Here is a 24,668-nt window from a genome sequence, read left to right as displayed (position 1 = left end):
TGTGTGTGTGTGTGTGTGTCTCTCTCTCTCTCTCTCTCTCTCTCTCTACTATAAAAGCCCGTATGCAATATTATATAATGTCAAAAAGGTGCACAAAATAAGTGGATTTGAGGATCCCACTAATAAAGGAAAAAAATACATTATCGCCCCTAGGGGCTCTACATCTGCAACACAACTCACACCCAAGTCTCTGAAGATTAGTTACATGTATACCCAAAAAAACAATAATAAAGTTAGAGATCCAATGAAGGAAGACAATGAAAAAACTAAGAAATCTAAGGCTATGTTCGAAAAAAGAGAAGGCATTGAATAGAGACCCAACATTCATTTTTCCACCAGTATAAAGCTTCGGCCTTAGCAAAAAGTCGAAAATAAATCATGGATAACACCACCAAAACTTGGGATACAACTAGCAATAATACCATCCAAGCACAGAATAATACCGCCAGACAATTTGAAGTGAGCACGAGGTATAAACTCGTTAATAACACCAAAAAAATAAAGAATACCACCATCAATAACTCCACCATAAAGCGGGATAAAGCCACCAAAAACACCATCAAAACACAGAGTGATACCACCAGCCAACAAGCCACGAATAACACCACCAAAATGCGGGATACAACTAAACAGTATACAGAGAGCCCGGGAAGAGAATTTGTCAATAATACCACCACAATGCAAGTGGAAACCATGAATAACACCACCAGAACACGCAATATCATAAAACAGATAGTATGCAGAGAGCCCATGAAATAAATCTATCAGCAACACTCCAAAAATGACTAATTCGAAGTTGTTATGATGACACACCAAGAGGATTGTTCTTTCATTCTTCGCCAAAATTGACTTTAATGGCCACAAAAATTTTTGCAAGGGCTCGAAGTGGAATGTCATGGAAGATTACTGAGCACTCCAGAAAATTTTAGCCAGTGTCAGTTTTCTTTTTCACTTTCCCGTGTTAATTTGCTTATAATTTGTAATGTCGGAGCAAGGCTACTTTACCGGACATAATATTCAGATTATTCTCAGTTCCTACATATTTTGTTTTGCTGACATTCTTATTTTTCAAAAAATGAATTATTCTCAAATCCTACATATTTTGTTTTGCTGACATTCTTATTTTTCAAAAAATGAATTATTTCATCATAAGGTTAGTGTTCTGTGATCTTACTACTTTTTGAAGAATTTCTAGGGGGCCTTTTGTTGTGGAGGCTTCCCATTGTTGCCACACTTCTGAAAGAAGCACATTTATTATTGTATTTGTGACTATTTTAAATATTTCCAACTTGTCCAGTTTATAATTTAAAGCTAAATTTTTTATAAGTTCCTTGTCTTGTTTTGTAGTTTCAAAGGTTAATTTTGTTAAATTTCTTGTGTACTTTGGATCATAATTCTTACCTATTTTGTCCATGTTTTGGTTTCCAATTCCGTCGGACTAACTTTCCAGTGCATATCAAAGGCATGCAGCGCCAACTTATTGATTTTTTTTAATAGCTTAACAAGCGTTGATGCCCAATTCTTTTTCAAATTCAGAACCAACTTTTACAGGTTTTGAAACGAAGAAAGCTTTTGGCTAGTGCTTTTCAAATTCTATCTTTTGCATTTTTTTTATTTCAAAACAACTTCTCTTATCACTAACAATATCTATTTTTGCATTTTTTATAGAAAAAAGAGCTCAAAGTTTTCAGGGAACTCTGGGTTAGTGTTTTGCCGCTGCGGATTGCCTACTGTGTTGCTCACATCGCACCAGCCACATAGCTGCGAACGGCGGTTCTACAGGTGCCACGGAGGGCAAACAGTCCAAGCAGGTGTCAGTTCTTCAGATAGGCAGATATTCCAACCTATTTCACTACCCATAGCGATCAGAGCTCGACAATATCTCAACCAGACAGCGGTTGCTCGGGTTTCGACGACATCCAAACCGGAGAACGTTGCTCCAGACATGCTCCTTCTATATTTTAAAATAAATATTATCATAACTTTGGTTGTAATTTTGTTATATTTTTTTTGTTTTTTAATAAGTTTGTAGATACTCACTCTTGAGTGAGGAATATATCTTTTTTTTCTTTGAACTGTCATGTGATGTTTTTTTGGATTTTAGTATATTGGATGTGTTCCTATTACATTACTGTTGCAAACAACACCACTGTGCGGGGCCAAAATGGTCATTTTTCCACAAACAACTGATTTTCAGTTGTTTTCAAACCGCACACACCAATCAGCTTAAAGCTTATTCAGTTGCAGAATGGTCATTATCCACAAACAGTTGTTTATTCAGTTGCAGAATGGTCATTATCCACAAACAGCTGTAAATCAGTTATTTTCCAAACGCTCAAACCAAACAGTCAGTCAGTTTATCCGGATCAACTGCTCATCAGCAGCTTAGTAAGATAAGCTGCTGATCTAGATAAGTTGGATAAGTTAGCTGCCCCAAACAGACCCTAAGTGAGAAGATAAAGTACTTGCAAGAATTGTCACTAAGTAAAAAGCTTTGAATAACCTGAATCGCTTCCTTTTTGATGATATCCAAGCATTTGATATAAAACTCAAAAGTGTATCCATCAAAACCTATAGTTTTGTTTTTGTTTATATCTTAGAAGACTTTGAAAATTTCCTCCTCAGAGGGAGGTTCACATAAGGAAAGATTGGAGATACAATCCTTTCCTCCTATAAAAAGAATTGAATCAATAGGAGAGACCTGCATTGAAGACTCAAAAATATCAGCAAAATATTGCACAACACTCCTACCAATTTCATCTTGTTTTGTGATCCAACACCCATTCATGTCTTTTATTTTGATAATTGCATTGACCTTCCTTCTGTGTTTGATGGTGACACAAAAATACCTGGTGTTCCTATCACCATCACTGAAATAAATGTCATTTGCTTTCTGCTAAAGAAACCTTTCCTCCATAGTGATAGCATCAAAAAGGTTTTTATGAGTAAAAATCAGTTCATCAGTAGTATCAAATTCACAATAGATCTGAGATTATAGAGAATCGACCCACATTTGAGCTTCCAGTACTTTATTATGAACATTCCCAAATACTTATTAGTTCCAATCCCTAAGTTGAGAAACCACTTTTTATGCAATTGCCACAGTATATACCAAGAGCAACCAACTCCTTCAAATCTCCAAGCATGTTTAATAAGCCTAAGAAAAGTATCATGAAAAGCCCATAAAATTAAAATTTTGAAATTGTACTTGAGAAGTTTATTAAGGAAAGCGAAGGATAAGAGAATTTGATCGTGATCAGAAGCAGCATGGTTAAGATGTTGCACATTGAAAACTGTGAAGTAATTTAACAAATATTAGTTACCAAAGAATCTATCAAGTTTTTGGAAAATGCAGCCCCTTCTCCAGGTGTGAGAAGTGCCAGAGAAACCTATATCATAGAGACTTGCATCAGAGATTTTATCACAAAATTTATTTATAAGAGTTATGTCACATCTTCCATCTCACTTCTTCTCATAAGGTTTCATCATCATACTGAAATCTCCACCAACTACCCAGTTTTTCATGATTGTTTCGCCCATGAGAGATAATTTATTCCATAGAGTAAATTTATCCTGTAAAGAACAGCTAGCATAAACAAATGTGGCCCAGCTTTGAAAGCCCTCCATCTTGAAAAAGCAAAGTACAAATTAGTCCTCATATTGAACAATTGATAAACCAAAAAACCCGAATTTTATTATTTTTATCACAGTAGTGGTGGTAATGCTTAAATTTCCTCTGAAATTTGTCTCTATTAATAGAGACCAAAGGTTCAAGTAAAGCAAAAATAAAAAGTTTATGGACCCTACGTAAAAATTTAAATCTATTAAAGGAATGAGAGTCGGCTACTCCCTAATATTCCAGACCATAATATTAAATATGATGATTTAGCACACCCCTCCTAGAAGTTATAGTTAGGGTGTGCATCTGATCCCCATCAGATTAGTAATTTCCATTAATTATATTTCCTTCAGTTAGATGTAGAAGTTCATTTTTCCTTTTCTCTTTTTTTTATTTGATTTTTGAGCAAGCCATTCATTTTCTAATTGAGCATTTATCTCATTCAAGTTTTTAGCTAGTTAAGCATCAGTAACATCCTGCAAAGCCGTATGTGTAATAGTTATGACATTATCATCATCCAAATCTGGGTCAACAACAGAACAGGGAGAACCACCATCTTGTCGACCCACCATAATATCACAATCCAACTCAATGGGACCAACCAACACAGTAGTCCCACCCTTACGACGGCCCTGCAGGAAAACTGCAGGAGAAGAGACAGGGAGCAGCTCCGACGGAGGGCCAACAGGGAGGGTTGCTCTAGCTGCAAGGAGACTTCCTCCAAAGAGAGGGAGCAACAAGATCCCTACTACGGCCCAGCAGGGAAACATCGACAGGAGAGACAAGGAGGGCATGCTACTGAGAGAAGCTCCGACAAAGTGCCTACAGGAAAACAAGTGGTTGCAAGAAGGATTCTGGAAGCTAAAAGAAAGATTTTGGCTATTGCTACTAATTGTTGTATCCGCTGTTGGTGCTACTTTCTGCCACTACTTTTGTTGATGCATTGCGTATGTTGCTACTGAAGAATTCTGTCAGAGGAAGAATTGTAGGCAATGGTTCTCGGCAGTGGGGCATGCATGGAAACCATAGGAGATTTTCGGCTAGGAAGACCACAGAAAATTGCCTGCTGGGAAGAATTGTAGGCAATGGTTCTCGGCAGTGGGGCATGCAGGGAAACCAGAGATTTTCGGCTAGGAAGACCACAGAAAAATGCCTGCTGGGAAGACTAAAGATTTTCGATTGGAAAGACCATAGAAGGTTTCCTACCAGAAGAACAGAGGAGACTTCCGGCTAGGAAGAAGAATGGAAGACCATAGAAGCTTTCCTTTCAGGAATAGAGGAGGAGACTTCCAGGAAGCTGGGAAGAAAAGATTTTCGGCTAGCCTGCTAGCTAATGGAGGGATTGAAGGGGTGGGTCCCAGCGGCAAAGAAGTTAGTGTTTTGGTTCAGGTTTTTGATATTATGTAGAAATCATATTATTCACAAGTAGAGTACATATATATAAGGATCCAATTCCTCCTAATTTACAGACTTACCCAATTTATCTAACCTAAATTAAGAAAAGAAATAATTCAGAAATAAAAAATTAACAAAACATAAATAATAAAGGAATAAAAACAAATCAAGCAGTTTTCAAATTGGTTTCCAATCAAATCTCCCACTAAAACTTGACTAGTCGGCTAGGAAAATCACCTAAGACTTCTCAAGTTTCCACCCAATTAGATTAATTTTTTTACTTTTATATGCTATTAGCTTTTTCATGGGAATATTTTGTCTTTTGTGTTGTATCACAAATTACTTGAATTCATCATGGTGAATCATTTTGATGAAGAGAGGGAATTGCAATTGTTGGTAATACAAACTAGATTTCGATGGATGCATTGATGCAGGAGCTACTCAGGAGCTCCCATTTTCAATTCCCATTTTGTCATGTTCGTGCATGGACTGAATCGGTCCATTTTCGCTTTTTTGGAGTCACTCGGCCCTCCTGGGCCACTCCTTGCTACCCCCCTTACTATATATTTGTTTTTTAATCTTCTAGATTTAATTTTTTATGATTCTGTTTAGGGAAAGCCGTCGGCATCCATTTTCCCTTCAATGGTTGTACCCGAGGGTTTAGATTGTCCTCTAGTTATACCTCTCTCTCCCGAGGTGGTGATTATTTTCTCTATCCCCATCCACATCCCTCCACGTCATTCCCAGCCACCCTCCATCGCTTCAACCGCCCCGAATAGCAGCCCTTGTTGTTCTTCCTGCAGTTCCTCGTTGTGCAGCCATCATCCGCAATGTTCCAGCCCCGCGACAGCCCTCCTTTGGCTGTCTTGTAGACCCATGCATTCCCCTTCACTGCCACCATCATTCCCACTCACTAGCTTCGCCCGAAAACAGTCGTTCCAGACTGTTTTATGCTATTCAAAATGTTTGGCCATCTGTTTCTCTTATTCCAACTTGCTGCCATTGTCGCAATCCTCCCCTTCACTATCGTTGTCCTCTTCACTTGTCCTCTAGTGCACAACTCTTTTGCTACACTGTCCCTCGCTATCGCAGCACTCCACTTTACTGCCAACGCAATTCTAGCCCCTCAATTTGTTGTCCCAACAACCCACAACCAATTTCAAACACCTACTTCCGCTCTCCAACCACCTAGCCGACCTTCAACACTCATGGATCAAGCCCTAGTGTGAGTTTAAGTAATATTTGTTGTGCTTTCCCCTTTCAAGTGTATTTGACAGTAATCGTCTATTTGTTTTCAGCAATAATATTTATTTTTCCCTATTGTGATTTGGATTAACTCTGGTATCATGCATGCTATTAGAGAAAGAGCAATTTCCTTTCACATATCATACAAGAGTTAGTTAGATTTTACTAATGCATGCATTGTATCCATATTTCACCAACATGAATTTATCCTCATCAAACAAAGGAAGTTTATTAACCTCATGAGCTTCATTGTTACATGAGTGATGAATAGATCATTAATCATTAGGTGATAACAAGTCTTGTGCGACATCACCTAATATTGTTCTAGTGTTTGTTTATACCAATTTGTGCACACTATAACGGATTGATATATAAGAGTTTCAAAAGAAAGATAAATTTCTACTCCATTCTCAATCACCCTCACACCCCATGTACCTAGGAGCTTTAAAAAATTTGAGAAAAGGATTAAGAATTTAGATTCAAATTCAAGCTTTGAAAAAAAAACTTATAATCTAATCTCTAAAGATTAAAATAAACCTTAAAATTTCAATTTCCTATGAATCATTAGAAAAGATAATCAAAGGATGATTTTGGCTATGAGTTAGAAGCAAATAGCTGTCAGCAGAGAAAAAGGAAGAAAAAACAAAGTAGCCAAAAAAAAAGTTAAATGCTTCAAATCCTTGATAGAATGCACATAATTTATTCTACATAGTAGGGTATGGAAATGTTAAAAAAGAAATTTTAGCAGAGAAAAAGAGAGAACAATCAAGGAAAAAGCAAGAAACAGCTAATCCTAACTATTGACATGGATTCCTAAAAATTTTGGCGAGTGAAATTCTCAAGCTAAGGAGTTGAATCTTTAAAACATAAGAGAGAGAAATCCTCAAGGATCCATAAAAAGCTGAAATCACATAGAAGTATAACTCAAATAATTTATTTCACCAACATCTCAATTACATAATCCTAGTCACAATTATAATCTTACTCCAAATAACAATATTAGCCTCTCAACAGCTAAGGAGAATGTCAAGCTCCAGATAACAATGTACCCCCTCAACAGCTAAGGAAAATGTCAAGCTAGTTCTGAATGAAAATTAAAACATTAAGTGCTATCAATTAACTTGAGCAGCAAAAGAAAACTTAAAAGAAGTTGGTCACCAGTTTTAAGTCTATCTACAAACAAGTTTCAGCCACCATACGAAACCATGTCGACTAAATAAGGAAAAGAGATTCTAAATATATGTATCACAAAAGAAAAAAAGCAATTAACTTAGACAGCAAAAGTAAAAACAACATAAAAGAAGGTGATCACCAGTTTTAATTCTATAACAAGTTTCAGCTACAATGCTAAACCAAGTGGACTAATAAACAAAAGTGATTCTAAATATGTCACACAAAGGAAAAAATATATAAATATGTATAAAATCGAAGGAATGAAAAATGAAGGTCACATCCATAAGTACATACGACGGATGCCATAACAATGGCAAGAGCAAATGTAGATCCAGCTGTGCCTTCCTGCAATCCTATTGCCGTTGCAAGTGCAACCACCGTTGCAGAATGAGATGAAGGCATTCCGCCTGAGCCAAGCAGCCTTCTAGAGTCCCACCTTTTCTCCTTAAACCTGCATGTCTAGAATGGATATAAAAACTTAGCAGAAGTTAGTTTACATAATGCTGTCAACAAGTAGCATAATGATCATAAACAGAAGCAATGAAGTAGAAAATAGAAGAAATTGTTGCATTAGGGATGTCTATGACAGAGCATCAACGTCAGAGCCTAAACCAGACCTCATATTTCAGTTCGGTTTCGGTTTTAATAGGTGTTTGTGAATTCTCAGTGGGATTGGATAGTGATTTGGTTGAGTTAGGAACATATTTTCTCATTTGCATGGGCAGTTGCATGGCCTACCAATACTAAGCTCCTCTCATAATGTTCATAATAGTTAATTTTACAGCTGGATTGGGATCAAGAGCAAAGGTTGAGAACTTATTTGCAAACATATTTTACGGAAGATTTCATTTTAGTTCATTTGGTCACTTGATTGGCAGGCTATGCATTTAGGCCAAAGCATTATCCAAAACCCCCTTTTTTGGCAAACTTAAGCATCAGATTCACAACATTTGGATGTTATATCAATGAAAAAAACAATTTTTTGGATAGTGATTTGGTCGAGTTAGGAACATATTTTCTCATTCGCATGGGCAGTTGCATGGCCTACCAATACTAAGCTCCTCTCATAATGTTCATAATAGTTAATTTTACAGCTGGATTGGGATCAAGAGCAAAGGTTGAGACCTTATTTGCAAACATATTTTACAGAAGATTTCATTTTAGTTCATATTGCCCTGACAATTGGTTTGGTCACTTGATTGGCAGGCTATGCATTTAGGCCACAGCATTATCCAAAACCCCCTTTTTTGGCAAACTTAAGCATCATAACCACAACATTTGGATGTTATATCAATGAAAAAAACAATTTTTTTGGGGCATTTATATACATACCACCCAATTCTAATGCGCTTACATATCTAACACCTAAACATTATTTTTTACATTTATATACCACTATTTTAATACATTATCTTTCATATCACATCAAATATACCACTATTTTAATATTTAAAAAGTGATATACAACTTTTCAATCAGAAGTAAGATGACATATATATGTAAAAACTGAAGTTTAGGTGTTAGATATGTAAATAGATAAGAAGTGAGTGGTATATATATATGAATATTCCTTTTTCTTTATGACCGTCAGCACCAAGTTTGCAATCATTCTATCCATCTGTCTTCAACGTCCGTCTGACAAGGGAAACCTTGTGCATCACTTAATCCATTAAAATGTTAGTGCAACTTCATCCATTAACATGTTGGTGCAACTTCGATCGTCCCTTACCCAAAGAGAAATTTTTTGATCTGCTCTCTCGTCAACTCTTCAAGGCGATCACTCGTCAATCAAATTCCTTGCCCTCACAATGCTAATTCTTACCATTATAAAGAAAATAGTTGAAATGTTACAATGCTGAATTTCAGCAATTACAACAATCAGATCTACTATAAGTGATTTACCAGTTATTCCCAAAAGCAAATATCTATTGCCACATAACCTAACTACACAGATTCTACAAAATTAATTGCATGAGTAACAGCAGCAATGCATGAATCCTAATGTAATTTTGGCTGGTTTTAGCATTATGTGTTCTACAATATATACAACTGATATAGCCCCTCAAATTGATGTTAGGTTATTCAAAAGAAACAATTTGCACAAAAAACTAATGAAGTTATTGTGTCATGGCCTTTCAGTTTGCAATTTGAAAGTTGGTGGAAATACAAGGAAGAGAAATAATACACATGTTTAAAGCTTCCTGAATTGAATGATTGTCCAGTTCAACATGATTTTTGCACTCATAATAAATAAGATAAATAGCAATTTGAATAGCACTAGTATTGTTCACCTTGAAAGGAGTGGCATTATTCTATGAAAAACCAAGTTCATATAGAAGTCAACGAGATTAGATAATCAAAAAATAAGCCATAAAACTGCATAATATTCAGGCTCGGTAGAGTATTTAAACACACAAAGCTTCTTACTCTTCCACAAAATGAAGAATTCACCATGAAACATGTACTAGCTCAAAATAGCTACAAGTATTAAAACCCCCAGCCCAATAAGCAACACTATTAGCCATAAAATTGAAAAGAACAACCAATTGGAAAGGGCAATCCACGATGAATGATACAACAAAAGAAAACTAAATATAAATGACATGGAGTTTGAATAAATTGACTAACCTATTAAACGAAGAAAGAAATATCAAATCGAGTAATGGTTAAATAATTCATGTGGCCAATGAATTGTTTAAAGAAAATAGGGTCGGGAAAAAAACCACCTCTACACAACTAGTGGATAAACAACTAAACTTGCTGCATTAGTTCAATAAACAGAGCATGTCGGCGTGCAAGTAAGCATTTGGCTAGACCAATCAGAAAAATTGGAGAAATTACACAACAACAACAACAAAAACAACAAGCTTTTATCACACTAAGTGGGGTCAGCTACATGAATCCTTTTGCTCCATTGTATCCTATTGAGTGTCATATTTTTATTCAATTCTAATAGATTAAGATCATTTTTATACAATATGCCCAAGTCTTTTTAGGTATACCACTGTCTTTCTTAACACAAGTCAAATCTAAAACATCTACTCTCCTAACAGGATCATCAAGTAATCGACGTTTAATGTAACAAAACCATCTAAGACAACTCTCTTTAATCTTGTTCGTCATTGGAGCTACACCAACCCTATCACGAATATATTCATTTCCCATTTTGTCTCTAAGTGTCAAGCCACTCATCCACCTAAACATTCTCATCTCATCAGTACTAAACTTTGTTTTATGCTTCTCTTTTAAAGGCAAACATTATGCACCATAGAGCATTGCAGGTCGTCACCATCTTATAAAATTTTCTTTTAAGTATAAGCGGTACTTTTCTATCACACAATAGACCCGATACATTCCTCTGCTTCAACCAAACAACTTAAGTTATACTAATAACATCCCCGTCTATATCACAATCACTTTGAACAATAAACTCGAGATATAAAAAGCATTCACACCTTTTAAAAATTTGATCACTCATAGTTACAACTATGACATAAGAGCTATGATTACTAAAATTCATTCCATGTATTCAGTTTAAGATCTACTCAAATGAAAGCCTTGAAACTCCAATGTAGTCCTCATAATTTAAGTTTTTCCTGAACTCTTTCTTTAGTCTTATCTACAGGAAAGATATCATTAGCGAAAAGCATACACAAAGCTACATCCTCCTGTGGGTAAGAGCATCCACAACTAAAGCAAAAAGATATGAGCTTAAAGCAGATCCCTGATGTAATTCCATTGAAATTGGGAAATACTTGGTCAATCCTCCTTTTGTTCGAACACAAGTAACAGCTCTAGTATACATATCTTTAATGACTTGAATATAAGTCATATCAAAACTTTTCTTCCCTAGAACTCTCCAAATCTTCTCTTGGTATCTTATTGTAAGCTTTTTCTAAATCAATAAAAATCATATGCAGATCCTCCTTACTCTCTCTGTACTTCTCCATCAAACCTCTCAAACAATGTATAGCTTCCATAGTAGACTTGTCCGACATAAATCCAAACTGATTATGAGAAATCTTTGTATCACGTCATAACTTATGTTCAGTTACCCGCTCCAATAATTTTAAAGTATGACACATCAATTTAATTCATCTATAATTTGCTACACTTGTGCATCCCCTTTATTCTTAAAACTGAGAAATACTATTCCTCTACTCCTCTCCTCAAACATCTTTTTAATTTTTAAAATAATATTAAAGAGTTTAGTAAGCCAAGAAACTCCAAAATCTCCTAAATATTTTCACATTTCAATTGGGATATCATCAGGTCCTACTGATTTTCCACATTGATTTTCTTTAAAATCACCTCAACTTCTTTTTACTAATGCAAAGGTAAAAATAAAACGATTTATATTTATTAACGATATTAAGAACACTAAGATCGATCGCATTTTCAAAAATTTCTATGAAAAGTTTATCAAAATAGCTCACCCACCTACGTTGAATATCTTCTTCTAAGAAAAGTAATATTTGATTTTCATTTTTAATACACATTACTCCTTAAACATCTTTTTAATTTTTAAAATAATATTAAAGAGTTTAGTAAGCCAAGAAACTCCAAAATCTCCTAAATATTTTCACACTTCAACTGGGATATCATCAGGTCCTACTGATTTTCCACATTGACTTTCTTAAAAATCACCTCTAACTTCTTTTTTACTAATGCGAAGGTAAAAAAAACAATTTATATTTATTAGCGATATTAAGATGACTAAGATCGATCGTATTTTCAAAAATTTCTTTGAAAAGTCTATCAAAATAGCTCTCCCACCTATGTTGAATATCTTCCTCTAAGAAAAGTAATATTTGATTTTCATCTTTAATACACGTTACTTAAATTAAATCTTCACTTTTCTTTTATCTTTGTTTGGCTAGTTTATATATATATATATATTTACCCTCTTTAGTATCTTATATATTATAAAGATCACTGAAAGCATAATTTTTACTGTCAAAAATTGTTCTCTTAGAATCTCTATGGGTCGCCATACATTTTTTTCAGTTCACTAAGCTTTTACATTTAAACCAGTTTTTATAAACAACTTATATTTTATATTTTTTTCGCATTACAATTCCACCACTAACTATATTTATTTATAATTTTTTTTTCTTTTTAATTCTTCAACAGTACTTGTTACGTTATCCCAAATAGAATTAGTTTCTTCATAAACATCACAAATCTTAAAACCTTACAGTTTACTCATAAGTATATTTTTATTTGTCTTTTAGGTGTCTCCATCTAATTTTGGAGAAAATTTCATTATATTGTTTAATTTACAACTCCTCATCTAAAAACTCAGAACTAATAATCGATATTGAGTACTTAAATTTTCACTTGAAATGACATTACAATCTTTACATTCTCGACAATCTTCTTTTCTCATAAGAAAATAAATAATTTGTATTTTTTTAGAATCATTCTTATAAGTAATAATATGTTCATCGATTTTCTTAGATAAAGTATTAGCAATAACAAAATTATATGGTAAAACAAAATCTAATATGGTTTTATCTTCTTCATTAATCACTCCAAACTATTAGCCACCGTGAATATTACTTAAATCATCTACCACTCTACCAACATATTAATTTAAATCTCCTCCAAGAAAAAAACTTTCATCAAGAGGTATTAATTAAATTAATTCTTTTAGGTCATTCAAGATTTTTATTTAAACCTATATCTAAAATTACTTGAAAAGAAAAAGTATTTATAATATTAAAAATTTTAGTATCAACAATAATTTACAGAGCTATAATTCTATCTCGAATTCTATTAATTTTTATAACATTATCTTTCAAGTTTACCTATAATTACACCTACACCATTTCTAGTATGAATACTACCTAAAAACCAAAGTTTAAAGCTTGAGCTATCAAGCTCTTTAGCTTTTTTTCCAACCCATTTAGTTTCTTGAACACATAAGATGTTTATCTTTCTATGAACCAAAAGATTTATTAATTCAATTAACTTACCTGTGAGAGTACCTACAATTTAAGATCTTATCCTAAAATTAGTTTCATGAACTAACATCTTTGTTCACATTTGTCTCTGATGTCAGAATCTTTGTTTATTTAACAATACACTTGAGCACCCGTGTAGCGGCCCTTGCACTTTTTTAACTGTATTCAGATCATACAGTGTGTCGCTTTCAGATGATACCCTAGCATTTATACAAGGATTTAAAAGTTTCATGTAATATTTTTTCGACAAAAATTTTATATTGGTTGTCGACTACCTATTGTAACCCTTCACTTTTTGCATCCATGACCTGGGACCTTGCAATTGCAGTGTTAAAATGAGAGAAACTAATAAAAATAAATAATACTTGTATCTTTTAAGTGACAATCTGCGATTGTGAGAGCCTAGATGCTAAATGATTATTCCAATCTTTTAGCTTGACAGAAAGATATGGCTAATTTTCTAGGTTGAATTGTTATGGTGACCGAGTGTTAGCTAAGTTGCTTGAAGTAGTTTTTTGGGGGGCTATCTTGGGAGGGTGACCAATATCATTGATATGACTAGATCCAATGGTGTGGAATGGACATCATCTAGTTCTAAGCATCTCCTAAAATAGAACTTTGGATTATCAATAATTATTGGAATAAGAAACATGGCACTCTTCCTTTGTTTGGAGGAAAACTTAGACATTAATTGTGGTGATAGATTAAGCTATGGTCCTTTGTGCTACCATTAGAAATGAAAATGATCGAGTTATTGCAGTAAACAATTCATCAAAGTCACCAAAAATGCATTAGCAGAGAACAAATGCCATTTGCCATAGTCTCCTCTAGTTTTAATGGAGAAGAGAAAATTGGGGCATGATGTGGTAGGATGTTGCGAATAGTACTTATATATATTTTATAGTGACCTCTTTGTGAGGGCCATTGAGTATTTATTTACGTTATCTCCTACTGTCATTGGCAAAAGAGAAAACAAGGAAGTTGTTGGTGAGAAGATCTTAGGATGACCCATTTAGCAGTTGAAAATTATCAACAGGATGATGATGAACAAAGATGCCACAAGACACCCCAAAGCTCAATTTTTCTTAAGTAAAGCATCTCAATAAGAGCAACAAAAAATGTCAATGACAAAAAAAACCCTACTTTGTCATAGGAATAACTTCATGTGGCGTCAGGATGAGAGGATGAACCTTATTTGGGCTCAAGGGGAGAAACATTAGTTAAAGATGAGGCTAATAAAAACTTCTAAATATGGTGTCAGTGGACCTAAAGAAAGAGAGAGAGAAGAAGATTGGCAAAAGAAGATAAAATTTATGTCATTTAATTTTTTAGCATATATCCATGGTGCAATGATAGGGGAGTCCACTATATAAGACCATCAACATGGTCCAAGAAATTCCACCTTAACTGCCATCAAGAAATGTATGAAGGAAAAGAAGACACGAAAAAAATCATTTTAAGGCTTAAAGCACAACTAAGTATCTAGGCACGCCTTCAAATCAATAGATTGTGCAAAGTAATAAGTATTGTGCCAAGTTTAAAATATAAAACAAGAAATAATATATTAACATTCTAACTTATTAGCATATTAAAAAATAACATATTGTTATCCTAAAATTGTGAAAAATAACAAATTGCTTAAAAGTAAAAAAGTAACATATTAAGGTGCTAATATCAAACCGTTAGGAAAAGCTATACCAAAATTAAGGTAAAACAAACTATCAAAATAAGATGAAATAACATAATAATTCAAAAAAATTTTAGCACAATTAAACTATCCATCCCACTTCTACTATCCTCAACCAAAGTAAGAAAATAATCCCACCCAAATTAGAAATTATAAATTCAAACGTGCCCATTTGAATTAGCAATTTATTAATTCAATTTAACAATTTGTTAAAAAAAGTATTTTATATTGTACATGGCGCTAATAAATAAGGAAGGTGGCTTACACAAGCCACGAGGTGAGCACCTCATAACTAATTATTTAAAAATTGCACACAACATATGAATAAGGCGAGACGCCTCACATAAGTTGTGATTCGAGCATCTCATGACTATTTATTTAGAAAATAATTAAGACGCACATTGTCCTGTATAATTTAAATTAGTTTCTCAATTTTGTCAATACATGATAATTCATATCTTCATTGAACCACCAGTTTAGAAGCAATAGAGAAGATTTATGCTACAATTAGAGATATCTTTTGAATGAGTCATCTCAGAATAGTTTGTTATAGTTGGGCCCTTTCAAATGCAGGACAAATGGAGTTTATTATGAAGATCATAACAACACTTATCATGAACACGTTCTAATAGAACAACATAATGCCAAAGATTTGACCAACCATGTCAGAGGTTTGTTGAGTTACATTAGATTAGTCATATCATATTTAGGGGTGTGAACGAGCCAAGCTAGAGCAAGCCCAGAGCTTGTTTGTGTTCAGCTCATTCTAAATTTTTTGTTTGAAATAAACTTGTGTTCAAAATAGCTCGTAAATAGCATATTTGTGCTCGACTTAATTTAAATTTATTTGTTTGAATTAGCTCATGTTTGGCCCAAATTTGATCTAGAATCGAGCTTCATTAATGGAGAAGCTCGTTTAGCTTTTCATGGAGCTGAGTTTTGCCTACATAATGTTTGACTAAATAATGAAATTAAAGAGACTTTAATAAATTAATCTATCATTACGAAAACCTAGAAACTAGCCATTTTTTATGCATTTATGAATAATAAAGCAAACAACATCACCACTATTTTTTGAACTTTAACAGCTTTTAAAAAATAAAAATTCCCAATGTGCGACTAATAGGTAGGCAGAGCGGAGTATGTTGACGAGAAATTGAAAGAATATTTACATACATACCACCCAATATATATGTATTTACATATCTAACACCTAATGACCTAAATGCAAGGGGCGAGGTTGGGTAGAGGGTAGGTCTAGGGGCATTTACAAACACACCACTCAATTCTAATGTAATTATATTTCTAACATCTAAATGCGAAAAATTCTAGGGCCATTTATATACATACCACCCAATTCTTATTTATTTATATAACTAAAAATTTTGGAGGCATTTACATAAATATCACTCAATTCTTATGTATATAAATATCTAACACCTAAATTTTATTTCTAATATTTATACAAACCAAATCTTTGATATCTTATGAAAGATAATAATATATTAACTTGTACATATTATTTATTTATTATTTAATTAATTCAATCCAAAATGAGTCGAACATGATCAAACAAAAGTTTGTTCATGTTCGACAGTCGAACATGATCGTTTATAAATTGAGCTAAAAAATTGTTATGCTCGACTCATTTGCTAAATGATTGAATCAAACATGAATTGTTGGCAAAGAACAAGCTTTTTGACAGCCCTAATCATATTTGGACGAGAAGGTTACAGTCACAATTAGTCTAGGAAGTTGATGTTATGAGCAAACTCAAAATAGGCCCTGCCGCCTTGGACAGTACATTTTTTGAATTCAGATGTACATTCCTTTCAAACAGGTTTTCAAGCCAAAGAGTCTGGCCTAACTATGTCATACGACCAATAAAACTTGACCTGTCTTCCAAGGAATCATTCATCCTTCATGAGATTTTGGCAATGATCAGAATCACATGTATGCTCATGATCAGGTGTGAAAAACTACATGTTACAGTATATAATTGCCTCCAATCAAATGATGGATTTAGCAAACTTCATTGTGTTTCAAAATCAACAAGGATTCTAATTCTACATAACCAAATGACCCCTAAGGAAACTAAGTCTTCCTTCTCAGTAGCACAATGGTGCAACCCTATGTCTAATATTTCCGTGTGCATACGCTGATACAAGCTATCAGCTGCTATGATCAGTTAGAAGGACTCTTCAATGACGAATCACAAAGTCCCTCAATAAAGTTCACAACATGCACGCACATAATTCTCCCTCAACCCTCAGTTTGTTAGGAAGAAAGCCTTCTAAAAATCAAGAAGTTCAACATGTCAAATTTCCGATAAACACAATAAACCCTTCCAGATTCTGCATGACTTTGTGAGCTCTTAACTATCTGAAAATTATGAGTTTTGAGACGCCAAACCGAAGATGCCCTTTGCTCCCCGAAGTGCCGCCGATTTTTTGCTCGTTGATTGATTCCCAGCGTGGATAGGGAAAACAAGACCTTGAGCTGTTCCCAACATAATATATACGAACAATGAGCCTTCACAACAAAAGCATGCTGTTCCAAATCCAAGCTTTGACCGTTAAGGAAAGCCAAATGCTTAACTCATCCATCAAAACGCATACTAACAATAAGATAATCTCCAAGAAACCAGGCAAAGGAGGAGCTTTGATTCTATGTAGTACACACAGGTTCGCTTATTTCCCACCCATCAGATAAGAAAGCTCAGTCAGGTTATCGCAAAGAAAATAACCGAACTTCAGCATGTCCGCACCAGGTGGTGAAGATCTTTAGGAATTGGGCAACAGAGAATGCGAGAAAAGCGGAGAGCAATGGGAGGTTCGAAGTTGAAGGTAACGGAGGGGATGGACCAGCCGTCGCAGACGAAGAGGAAGAGATCTCTCGCATCGTCAGCACTTCGTTCATTTCAAACCCTCCCAGATCGGTGATTCTGGAGGCCGCCTGTGTTTCTCTCTCCCACCCTTTGGCACTCGCTTCTTCTCGGATTGCGAATGTATCTTTCGCTTTCCCTCGCCGCTTGCTGCAACCCCTTAAGTTAGTTCGGGGAAGAAGCCGAACAATCTTCGATCCCCGCCTGCCCTGCGACTCCAGGAGCAGATGGCCCCCAATTTCTCTCTGCTGCTGCTTCAATTCATTTCTGACCAGATATCACCCGGAATAATCAAATGCACCATTTGCGCAAAGACAAAAGGTACCGACAGGGCTTTGAGCGCTTAAATTCCTTTAATATTCGTGTACAATGTTGCAAATCATTTGTCATGGTTCGTTGTGCTAATTAAGGTGTTAACTATGTAAGTATAGTAGAATTCGGTGGTAAGAATGCAAATCTCCAAAATTTTAATCAACGCTTGTATTATTTCACACATTTAACACTTAGTAATGAATTTATTAATTGAGTGAAAATCCACTATAAAATTATAACTAAAGATAAATATGATTTTTATTGTAAAACTAACAAATTAAATTTAATTATTTTCCACACTAAAACATGACACCATGAGCCTCGAGTAAATTTGACATTTAAAAGGAAGTGTTCAAAGGGGGCCCACCAACGATTAATGTGCACATAAATGAGCGAAGAGCGCCCATCAGCTCAATTCTCTTGAGGTAGAATCCAAAGATGATCGAGAACTTATAAAAGTTGGTCGGCCAACGAAGGTCGACCGGTCAAAGATTCAGTCTACCGACAAGAACTCAATCTACCGATCATTTAGACCTAATAGAGACCACTAAGCAGCCTCTTATTTATTCGAAGATTATCAACCGTAAACGGTCGATCAACAAAAGGATCAAGCTAAAAACTTATTTATTTATTTAAGCATCTATGTGTGTATTTAAATATGTATTTATTTAATTTTACTAAATTACTCTGTAGGCCCTCTATAAACGTTAATTTTACTAAATTATTCTGTAGGCCCTCTATAAACGCAAGGGAAAGCAAATATTTATGTCTATTGTTTCCCCATTTTCCTATTAATAAAGGGTCATTTCTACAGAAAAAGACTAATGAATCAGTGGTAAAAAAACTCTATACGCTTTAATCTATTGTGCACTCAATCTCTCTCTCGCTCTCTTTTGTTCTATGTTTTATTTCTTGTGTGGTTCACATAACAAATTTGGATTCAACATCCTAAAAGGTACCGTGAGCATTGAATCATGCCACCAATAAAAAGAGCACAACATGGAGAAGAAACTCATCCGAGAAACACGAGAAATTTGGACTGGACTAGGGATTTTATTCAGCAATAGATTCAAGAACTGGGAGATCAAATATTGGGTCAAATAGTGGAATTAATCCAAGTAGTACTAAGGGGAAGAGAATGAGTTTCTCAAAAGCAAATCCAAACCCCAAGGCTATTGAGTGGCCCAAACCCCAGGAGGAAGAATCAAACCCCAAGGCTCCCGAGTGGCTCTGGGGTTAGAAAGATTCGCAAAGTCTCAGTACCAACATAATGATGGGTCTACACTGTGATTAAACAATGGTTCATGTGTGTTGAGGACCATCGCTAACTGGAGAATGTGTTCTCCCAGCAAATTTCTCATGTTGATCCATTAGAGAAATTCAAGATACCTTTGTTGGAGTCATATAAGGATCAGATTGACTCGGCTGACTTTCTCACATCTTTTGGGTCATTTTTCTACCTTCTCAGGATCACCAACGCATTGAAATATCGGCTATTTTATACCACACTAAGGGTGTCAGCCCTCAAGTGCTTCAATGGCCTCTAGATAGGTGTGATTGCTTATTTTATCGATTTCAGTAGAATGTTTCTAGCTCATTTTCTTAGCACCCCAAATCACAAGAAGAGCACATAAGCCTTATGACAGGTTAAGTAAAGGTAAAATGAGAGTTTCTATTGTTACTTAAACAGATTCAAGAAGGATATGTTGGATGTACAAAATTTGGAGCTGGAGTGGCGCATGTTGTCTTGACCCAAGGGTTAAGGAGAGCGAGGTTTTGTTACAACCTAAGCCTATTGCAGTGAAATACCCTATCTGAGTTGTTGGAGATGGACAACAGACATAGCAGGCGAAGAAAGTGTGGATAACTTCCACCATACACCTGAACCATCAGATCCTCACCCACAAAAGAGAGCCTCACGGGACAATTGGTTGAGGCTGAATGACGACCCACATTCTTCCAATTATCCCTGGTACGAAGATCATCGTCCACCTCAAGATCATAAGGGGGTCTGGAAAAACCTCCATCCTGGAAGCCAAACAAGGAATCATGACCAGTAGTCACCTCATTTTTATAAGCGGTCATCACGTGATCATGAAGCAACAAGCATTGCCCCTTTGAGGGTTTCCATGGTCAAGATTGTTTAGGCTATTCTGAATAAAGAATAATTCAAGCACGCTCCTCTGATAAAAACCAAAGCTTTCCAAAAACGTTCTATCAAGAACATAGAGACAGCGATCATGACACAGAGGAGTTTAGGCACCTCAATAGTCAGGTTGACGAATTGATACATGTCGGGAAGCTCAAGGAGTTTGTAGCTTTTGGAGTGGCTACCCAGAAGCAGGGGAAGACCCCAACTGAGGAGGTAACAGGTGAACCAATTAGAACAAATGTCATCCACATTGCACGGTGGTACCATCAATTTTGGGAGAAGATGATTCTTACTTCTAAAATGCCAGTTAGAAGAAGCTCTGATCAAAAGAATTTTGCATGGCTACCAATCACTTTCACAAATGCTATTTTTTTTTGTGAAGTTTAGTGCTTTAATGACTTCAATGGCATTTTCACTTTGAAACCTACTACCAAATTTTTAGTGTCCTAATTGATACGGGTAGTTCTGTAAACTTCCTATTCAAATTAGTATTCGACAAAATGAATCTTTCTTCTAACAAATTAGTTACACCGCAGCCAGTTGCACAAGTCGAACCTTGATGTGTAGAAAAGATTTCTTAGTTTTCTTTGTTTTGCACTTGTTTATGAATGAAATTATACTTTAAATAAAGGTATTTTTATGTTTTTCTTGTAGGTACAACAGATATTAGAAGTGGAACAAAGTGGAGAAGAAATGAAGCAAAGTAGAGATGAATTGGAGTTTTTTAGGACACAAAGGACCAACGCCTCGTCGCCAGATTTCTTGGGCGCCCAGACGTTAGTCCCAAGCTGGGAAATGAGAGGCTGACGCCCAAATGTTAGCCAGTAGGTGCCAAAGTTCCACTACCCCAGTGCCTTGGCCCCAGATTTTTGGGCATTAGGTGCTCATGTGAAAATTTGTAGATAGAGAGCTTGGTGCCTAGGTGTTGTCCTTGTGGCGCTTAGGCACGAGAAACTACATGAGCAGTTTTCAGTAGTTGTTCCACACGAAGGTAGAGGTTATTCAACACCACAAAGTAGTTTTTGAAGAAGGAGAAATGAGTCATTTTTTAGTCTTTAGTGAGTCTTTTGGTGAAGGAGAAAAGGGATTTACTATTGGATTTCTTGAGTAAATGGTGAGGAATTTGAGTTGAATTTTAAGGAGAGTGTTTAGATTAGCAGCAAGGGAGAAGGAAATCCTGGGAGGAGTATCAAAAGATTTGTATTTTTGTATGGTGTTAAAGCTAAGTATCGTGTACTGTTATATTTTTTTATGTAAACATAATTCTATAGTGGATTTACTTATTTTCAAAGATATTTTGTGGTGTTTTCTCAATACTTTATGAGTATACTTTTTACCTTTCTCTTGTGGTGATTAAGTAGGTAGTGTAGGATTGAAAGAATGTTTTTAAAAATGTTTTTAAAATTGTAAATATGATGAGTAACCTTCAAGTCTTCATTTACTTTTTGTTATGGCCAAATGATTAGTTAAACCTATTATGATTCATAATGACTTGGGAGAGCTATGGTAGAACAACTAGGTTATTCACATTAATCTATAGGATATGGTGCAAGCACACTAACACTATAAGGAGATAAGGAGATGCAAATGTTAGGGAAATAATCTTTGTTGGGTTCAAATTGGAGTTTAAGGAATTAAAACCAGTTTAGCCAAAAAAAATTTATGCACTTGGGAAAGGGTACAAAAGAGAGTTGCTCCTATTTGACACTAGCCTCATTTAAAGTTTGTAACTTTTTTAATTCCTTCGCTCCACTTAAATCATTATAAGGGAAGGTAGCTTTACAAATTGATTGTCACCAATTCAAAATATATTCAATATAATTTCAGTATGAGTAAACCTTTACGAGAAGGTTGAAATTTAGTAGGACTAATTAGCATAACTTCAAATTAATTTACTTCCAAGCTAAGAACAAACTTAGTAAGCTAGAACTTGTCCTAGACTTAAACATCTTATTCCCTGTGGGTTTGATAACCTTGACTCAAAAGCTCTATATTACAAAAGAGATATGTACTCTTGCATAAGGCCCTAGAGTGCAAGTGCACCTGGATTTAAGTTAAAATTCACATCAAGCTTTTTGGCGTTGTTGTCACGGAGCGGCAGTGTAGTTAACCTTAGAGAGTTTTAGTTGAACCATCTAGACTTAGACTTGGAAACTTATATTGTTTATTCTTGTGTGTAATTGCATGTTTATTTGAAAAATAAAAAAATTCTAAAAATATTTTTGTGTGTTTGTTAGTGTGTTTTTGTGAAACTTATTAAGTGTGTCTTTAGTTAGTGAATGCATAGCTCGGGATCTAAAGGACTTAAACCCTACGATTTAAAACTAGAGAGAACTATTAAGAGGAATAGAATTCAAAAAAGACTTCAAGAGCTTGTAGAAGAATGACTGTTAACAAATCAACTTAGATACCCAAGTATCGATTAATGATCATCATAACACACATAAACCATTAAGAGATTACACTAATCCTATGACAGATGTAATTCACTTAAGTATTCAAATCCATTTCATAGAAGCTAACTCATTTGAACATAACCCCGTTATTATCCAAATGGTGCAGAATAACAAATTTGGGAGATATCCATTAGAGGATCCAAATTTACACTTAGCATGTTTTTTAGAACTTTGCGCTACATTTTGTTATAACAGCATATCAAATGACGCTTGCAAACTTAGGCTTTTTTCCTCTTTCTTGGGAGATAAAGCCAAAATGTGGTTAAACTCATTAGCACTAGATCAATTAGGACATAGGGTGAATTAGCCCAAAAATTCCTAGTTAAGTATTTTCCACCTTCAACGATAGCTAAACTTAGGAATGATATTACTTCATTTTGCCAACATGATGGTGATTCAATATATGAAGCTTGGGAATGATTTAAGTAGCTTCTTAGGAAGTGTCATCATCACACATTATCTGATTGACAGATATTTTACAATGGTTTAGTAGGATCCCTTAGATCAATTATTGATGCTGCCTCTTATGGACCACTCATGTTAAAGCCATTTGATGAGGCTTATTCTCTGATTGAAGAGAGGGCCACTAACAATTTTCAGTGGCCTTCTGAGAGAGTAAATCCTAAGAAGGTAGCTAGTGTACATGACACATATGTGCTTTTGATTCTAACTTCTCAGGCTACGGTTATATTTAGGAAACTAGACCAATTTGGAGTAGCTCCAGTAATTGAGAAAGTTTTGTTTGGGCAATTGGTTGAAGCTAATACTTTTGAGACCCAAAATTCAATTAATAATAGACCTAACAACTCTTATTCCAATTTTTAAAACCTAGGTTAGAGGAATGATCCAGACTTTCTATATAGATGTAAAATACGATGTATGTGATTATATGTTTAATCTCATTAATAGTGATTCTCAATTTGCAACAAAGTCAAAAAAACTTGATCCTAAGCAAAAGCTAAGTAAATTTTTCACTATAAAGTAAATAAGAATACAATTATAATAATTAAATATGGGGTACTACGTAAGTATACATATCATTATAAAGAAATATTAGACTTTTTGGTTAAGCCCCGAATGTCAAAACCACAAGAAAAATAGCAATATGCACTTTAGAAATTTAGAAATTTTAAATGGATCTCAAAAATCTACTTAACAAAATATTCTTACTTAAACTTAAGATGCTATAATAGGAATGAAAATTTGTTTCTTTTTGTAGTTTTTGGTTTATGAAAATAAAGTAAGTGATACACCTAAAATATATAGTATTTTTAGATATATTTTTATATGTATTTTTGATATATTGCGCTTTAATGGAAGGTATTTTTGTGTTTTCTTGCAGCTACAAGTAAAAAAGGGTGAAAAATGCTTAAAGGAGTGAAAAAAAAAATTAAATTTGGAGCAAAAAGGTGAAAAATGTGCAAAAGAGTTTTGGCGCCTAAGCGCTAAATCTGGCGCTTAAGCGCCGGTTAAATAGAAAAGGCGCGCTTCCGCGCCTGTAAAACGGAGAAGGCCGCCCCTAAGCGTCAGAGGCCCCACGCTTAAGCACTAGTGGCAGTTATTGGATGAGTAAATTCAATTTTTCTGAATATTAAAGAGGTTTTTTGAGGCATTTATTGGCTTAATAGGTGGTTATAACCACCATGGACGAAAATTAACACGAAAGGATGCCTCTCTTGGGGAAATACATCGAATCAAGACACATTTTGAAGAGATATCAAGGCACCTTTTGAAGAATAATAAAAGAAGAAAGATTGAGACTTTGAAAGGGGGTCCTGA

General features: G+C 34.8%; 1 protein-coding gene across 2 annotated transcripts in view; it reads right to left on the bottom strand.

The window, feature by feature from the left end:
- LOC110035784 (uncharacterized membrane protein YuiD) overlaps nucleotides 1–18,268 on the bottom strand; it is a 38,361-nt gene extending 20,093 nt beyond the window's left edge. The window contains exons 1-3 of one of the 2 annotated variants that reach the window (XM_020740073.1): nucleotides 18,135–18,242; nucleotides 17,837–18,095; nucleotides 7,727–7,891 (exon numbers count right to left, since the gene is read on the bottom strand). In XM_020740073.1, coding sequence (XP_020595732.1) covers nucleotides 7,727–7,891; nucleotides 17,837–18,004 — 333 coding nt within the window. In that variant the 5' untranslated portion in view covers nucleotides 18,005–18,095; nucleotides 18,135–18,242. Of the gene's footprint in view, nucleotides 1–7,726; nucleotides 7,892–17,836 lie in introns of both variants that reach the window. The other variant, XM_020740072.1, reaches the window with a different exon arrangement.
- Between the last annotated feature and the right edge of the window lie 6,400 nt (nucleotides 18,269–24,668).

The sequence above is a fragment of the Phalaenopsis equestris genome, unplaced genomic scaffold (assembly GCF_001263595.1).
Source record: "Phalaenopsis equestris unplaced genomic scaffold, ASM126359v1 Scaffold199854, whole genome shotgun sequence".
Taxonomy (NCBI): domain Eukaryota; kingdom Viridiplantae; phylum Streptophyta; class Magnoliopsida; order Asparagales; family Orchidaceae; genus Phalaenopsis; species Phalaenopsis equestris.
This window is presented reverse-complemented; position numbering and strand designations above follow the sequence as displayed.